General features: G+C 66.1%; 2 protein-coding genes across 2 annotated transcripts in view; both read left to right on the top strand.

Annotated features, from left to right (window-relative positions):
- Positions 1–5,204, top strand: part of TAP1 (transporter 1, ATP binding cassette subfamily B member) — a 6,418-nt gene extending 1,214 nt beyond the window's left edge. Inside the window, exons 4-10 of the mRNA XM_085319904.1 lie at positions 180–377; positions 1,397–1,525; positions 1,714–1,899; positions 2,549–2,722; positions 2,797–2,956; positions 3,046–3,182; positions 4,948–5,204. Of these exons, the coding sequence (XP_085176030.1) occupies positions 180–377; positions 1,397–1,525; positions 1,714–1,899; positions 2,549–2,722; positions 2,797–2,956; positions 3,046–3,182; positions 4,948–5,187 (1,224 nt within the window). The 3' untranslated portion in view covers positions 5,188–5,204. The remainder of the gene's footprint in view (positions 1–179; positions 378–1,396; positions 1,526–1,713; positions 1,900–2,548; positions 2,723–2,796; positions 2,957–3,045; positions 3,183–4,947) is intronic.
- Positions 5,198–5,374, top strand: part of TAP2 (transporter 2, ATP binding cassette subfamily B member) — a 4,889-nt gene continuing 4,712 nt past the window's right edge. Inside the window, exon 1 of the mRNA XM_085319899.1 lies at positions 5,198–5,219. Coding sequence (XP_085176025.1) covers positions 5,198–5,219 — 22 coding nt within the window. The remainder of the gene's footprint in view (positions 5,220–5,374) is intronic.

Genomic DNA, 5,374 nt, shown 5'->3' with positions numbered 1-5,374 from the left:
TGGTCACCTCCAAGCATCCTGCTCCCTGCTGTCCCCTCCATGCACCCACAGTCACCTCCAGGCACCCTGCTCGCTGCTGTCACCTCCAGGCACCCGCGGTCCCCTCTGCGCACCCTGTCCCTTCCGTGYGCCCCTCATACCTTCATCCCAGTGCCCATGCTCTCCCCGCTGTGCCGCAGAGCCTGGCGCGACAGGTGCAGGAGTCGCTGGCCCGGGCCAACGAGGTGGCCCTGGAGACCTTCCAGGCTATGGCCACCGTGCGTAGCTTCGCCAACGAGGACTGGGCGGCCGAATGCTACCGGCGCCGTCTCCGCGACACCTACCAGCTGCACAAGCTCGAGGCCGCCGCCTACGCTGCCTCCCGCTGGATCAGCAGTGTATGGGGTGGGCGGGGTGCTGGCACGAGGACGTGGGGGACATGGTGGCCCTGGGGACGTGGCAGCACTGGGGGTGTGGTGGCACGGGGCTCCAGGATGTGGGAGTTGTGGTAGCATAGGTCTCTAGGATACAGGYGGTGTGATGATGCTGGGGACATGGTGGCATGAGGTCTCCAGRATGCAGGGGACAAGGTGGTGCTGGGGATGTGGTGGCATGGGGTCTCCAGGATGCAGGGAATGTGGTGGCACTGGGGACGTGGTGGCATGGGGCTCCAGGACATAGYGGATGTGGWGGCGCTAGGGATATGGTGGCATGRGGTCTCCAGGATGCAGGGGACRTGGTGGCACTGGGGACATGGTGGTATGGGGCTCCAGGACACAGGGGATGTGGTGGTGCTGGGGACCTGGTGGCATGGGGTCTCCAGGATGCAKGGGATGTGGTGGCCCTGGGGTCATGATGGCCCTGGGGACATGATGGCATGGGGGTTCTGGGACATGGGGGACTCACAGTGCCACAGGAACATGGCATAGGGGCTCTGAGACATGGAGGATGTGGTGGCACTCAGGACACGGGGCATGCGGTGGCCCTGGGCACGCAATGGCATGGGGATGTGATGGCATGGGGCTCTGGGACATGGAGGACATGGTAGCACTGGGAATGCAGTGGCACTGGGGACACGATAGCATGGGGGGCTGCAGGATGCAGTGGACACGGTGGCACTGGRGACATGATGGCGCAGRGGTTGCAGGACATGGGGGACATGGYGGCGCCAGGGACATGATGGCACCGGGGATGCAACAGCACAGGGGCTCCGGGGGACACGGTGGCGTGGGGGAGGTCACAACATGAGGGCTCCAGGACATTGGGGACATGATGGTATGGGGGCTCGGGGGAGGTGACAGCAGGGTGGGGACCAAAGCATCACTGCCGAGGGGTGACAGCGGCCCTGTGGGGAGGAGGGACGGGGGAAYGGGGGTGCAGACTGGTCCCCACGGKGACATCCCTGCCACGTCCCCAGCTCTCGGGGCTGGCGCTGCGGGTGGCGATCCTCTACCGCGGGGGCCAGCTGGTCACCGAGGGTCACATCACCACCGGYGACCTCGTCACCTTCGTCCTCTACGAGATGCAGTTCACCCAGGCCGTGGAGGTGAGGGGACGCACGGGTCCCCAGGCCTGTCTTGCCGCATTCCCCCTCCGTGTCCTTGCTCCTCCGTGGTGTCCCCACGTCCCCGCAGTGTGTCCTCTGTTTCCCCATGTTTCTTTCTCTGTGTCCATGTGTCCTTCCTGCTGTCTCCTCATGTCCCGTCAGGGCGTTGACCCCGCTCTGGCCCCCAGGTCCTGCTTTCCTACTACCCCAGCGTGAAGAAGGCCATGGGCTCCTCGGAGAAGATCTTTGAGTACCTGGAGCGGGAGCCRCAGATGGCCCCGTCAGGGATGCTGGCACCCAGCTCCCTGCAAGGCCACCTGCAGCTCCAGGATGTCTGGTTCTCCTACCCCGGCTGCGACGAGCCCGTGCTCAAGGTAAGGCGAGGGATGGGCACCCACCACAATGCCCCGGGTGATACTGCAATGCCCCAAGTGACACTGTGGAGCCCCGGATGACATGATGCTATGTTGTTCTGGGTGTCACCACAATGCCTTTGGTGCCACCATGACACACGCCCTGGGTGCTACCATGACGCCCCAGGAGATGTAATGCTATGCCAACCTGGGTGCCACTGCAATGCCTTGAGTGCCACCATGACACACATCCTGGGTGCCATCATGATGCCCCAGGAGATGCCATGCCCTGCCAACCTGAGTGACACTACGATGCCTTGGGTGACACCATGACACCCCAGAAGATGCGATGCTGTGCCAACCCGGGTTCCATCATGACGCATCCTGGGAGCCATCATGATGCCCCAGGAGATGCCATGCTGTGCCAACCTGGGTGACACCACGATGCCTTGGGTGCCACCATGATGCCCCAAGAGACGTGATGCCATGCCAACCTGGGTGCCACCACGATGCCTTGGGTGCCACACCACGACACACACCTTGGGTGCCACCATGACACCCCAGGAGATGTGATGTCCTGCCAACCTGGGTGCCACCATGCMGCTCCAGATGATACTGCCCCRGGTGCCACCRTGATGGCGCCCGCAGGTGACGCGGTGCCATCCCGCAGGGCGTCTCGCTGGAGCTGCAGCCCGGCGAGGTGCTGGCGCTCGTGGGCCCCTCGGGCAGCGGCAAGAGCACCCTGGCGTCGCTGCTGCAACGCTTCGGCGAGCCGACGAGCGGCCGCCTGCTCCTGGAYGGCCGCGACCTGCGCGACTACGAGCTCCGTTACCTGCGGGCCCAGGTGAGCCGCGGCGGCGATGGCAGTGGTGGTGGCATCCACCAGCGGCGTCCCCGACGGTCTCCTCTCGGGCGCAGGTGGCGGCGGTGAAGCAGGAGCCGACGCTCTTCGCCCGCTCGCTGCACGACAACATCGCCTACGGGCTGGGATGCCGGAGCCGCGCCGAGGTGGAGGCGGCCGCCCGCCGYGCCAACGCTCACGGCTTCATCGCCCGCCTGCGCCGCGGCTACGACACGGGTACGGGGACCCCCACCCCCCACCCCGCGCGCCCACCCCTCGCGCCCCAGCAAAGCGCTCAGCGCCGCCCTCTCTCCCGCTCCCCGCAGACGCCGGCGAGATGGGTGGCCAGCTCTCCGGCGGGCAGCGGCAGGCGGTGGCCATTGCCCGCGCCCTGGTGCGGGACCCCCGGGTCCTCATCCTCGATGACCCCACCAGCGCCCTGGATGTCGAGAGCCAGCTGAAGGTGGGACCCCTCGGGCTCCACCACCCCCTTGGTCCCTGCTCCAGGTGGCCCTCAGATCCCCGTGTCTCCTCGGTCCTCGCTCCTGGTGGCCCCTCAGTCCACCTCTATCCTTAGTCCCCATTCTTGGTGGCCCTCAGATCCCACATCTCCTTGGTCCCCACTCCCACTGGTTCCTCAGTCCATATGTCCCCTTAGTCCCCACTCTTGGTGGCCCTCAGTCCCCATGTCCCTTAGTCCCCATTCTTGGTAGCCCTCAGATACCACATCTCCTTGGTCCCCACTCCCAGTGGCCCCTCAGTCCATATGTCCCCCTCAGTCCCCACTCCTGGTGACCCCTCAGTCCCCATGTCACTTCAGTCCTCACTCTTGGTGGCCCTCAGTCCTCATGTCTCCTTGGTCCTTGCTCCTGGTAGCTCCTCGGTCAATATGTCCCCTCGGTCCTCATTCCTGGTGGCCCTCAGATCCCACGTCTCCATGGTGCTCACTCCTGGTGGCCCCTCAGTCCCCATGTCTCCTTGGTCTTCACTCCTGCTGACCTCTCAGTCCCCCATATCTCCTCAGTCCTCATTCCTGGTGGCCCTCAGATCCTATGTCTCCTTGCTCCTCACTCACGGTGGCCCTCAGTCCTCATATCTCCTCGKTCCCTACTCCTGGTGGCCCCTCGGTCCCCAATCCTGGTGTCCCCTTGGTACAYGTCTCCTTGGTCCCCACTCCCGATGGCCCTCAGTCCCCACATGTACTCAGTCCCCACTCCTGCTGGCCCCCAGCTCCTGCTCGGTCCCCACTCCTGGTGGCCTTGGGTCCCCCTGTGCCTAGGGACCCTGCTCCTGTTCTTGGGGTCGCCATTTCCCATGTCCCCTCTGTCCCCAGTCCTGGTGCCCATTTGGTCCTGGGTGTCCCTGTCCCCAGGGGTCCCATGGGTCCCCACTTCCCATGTCCACAGGGTCCCTGGACCCCACTAGCTATGTCCCATCTGTTCCTGGTCCTGGGTCCCCCTGTCCCACAGGTGCCCCTGTCTCCAGGGTCCCATGGGTCCCACTTTCCATCTCCCCTGTCCCCCAGGTCCCCTGGGTCCCCACTTCCTATGTCTCTTCTATCCCCCAGGCCTGGTGCCCACTTGGTCCCCAAGACGCCCTTCTCCCCAGAGTCCCCACATTCCCTGTCCCCAGGGTCCTCTGGATCTCCACATCCTGTGTCTCATGTTCCCAAGCTCCTCATGTCCACAGAGTCCCCATGTCCCCTCTGGGTCTCCACATCCTGGGTACCCCATGCCCCCAGGGTCCCACGGGTCTCCTGTCTGCTGGGTGCTGCTGTCCCCAGGGTCCTGTGGACCCCCACATCCTGTGTCGCCTGTCCCCCAGGTCCCCACTTCCCACATCCCCACGGTCCCCTGGATCCCTACCTCCCATGTCCCCAGGGTCCCCTGGATCCCCACATCCCGTGTCCCCTGTCCCCCAGGTCCACACGTCCCACGTCCACAGGGTCCCCTGTGTCCCCAGGGTCCCCTGGATCCCAACATCCCATGTCCTCTGTCCCCCAGGTCCCCACATTCCCAGGGTCCCCTGTGCCCCCTGACCTCTAGGTCCCCACGTCCCCATAGGTCCTCTGTCCCTGGCTGCCCCTGTCCGTCCCAGGTCCCCCATGTCCCCAGGGTCCCCCTTGTCCCATGTCCCCCCATGTCCCCCCGCTCCCCCGTGGCCCCTCTGGCCCCGCTCCCCCAGCTGGGTCCATCTCAAGCCCGGGTTGGGGGCATGCACACACGCAGGTGCAGCGGGAGCTGGCGGCGGGCGGGCGCACGGTGCTGCTGGCGACAGCGCGGGCGGCGCTGGCGGCGGCCGCCGACCGCGTGGCCGTGCTCGAGCGGGGCTGCCTGGCCGAGCAGGGCCCCCCCGAGCGCCTGCTGCGCCGCCGCGGCCGCTACTGGAGCCTGCTGCAGGCGGGCGACGCCGGGGACCCTCCGGACCCTCCGGCCACGCAGGACCCCGCGCTCGCTGGCGCCCAATAAAGACGGTGTCATGCACACCCTGTCTGCCTGGCGTGGGGGCACCCCAGGGTGCAGAGARAGCAGGGGAGTGGCGGAGGGGGTTGCAAGGGTCCCGGGGTGCAGGGGACCCCAGGAGTGCAGAAATAGCAGGGGGTGGCGGTGCGGGTTGCAAGGATCCCAGGGGTGCAGGGAAGGGGTGTTTCAGGGG

Source organism: Rhea americana, unplaced genomic scaffold, assembly GCF_003343005.1.
Source record: "Rhea americana isolate MKP2758 unplaced genomic scaffold, rheAme1 scaffold_600, whole genome shotgun sequence".
In the NCBI taxonomy this organism is placed as follows: domain Eukaryota; kingdom Metazoa; phylum Chordata; class Aves; order Rheiformes; family Rheidae; genus Rhea; species Rhea americana.
The sequence above is the reverse complement of the archived record's forward strand: the minus strand, read 5'-3'. Positions and strand labels throughout refer to the sequence as shown.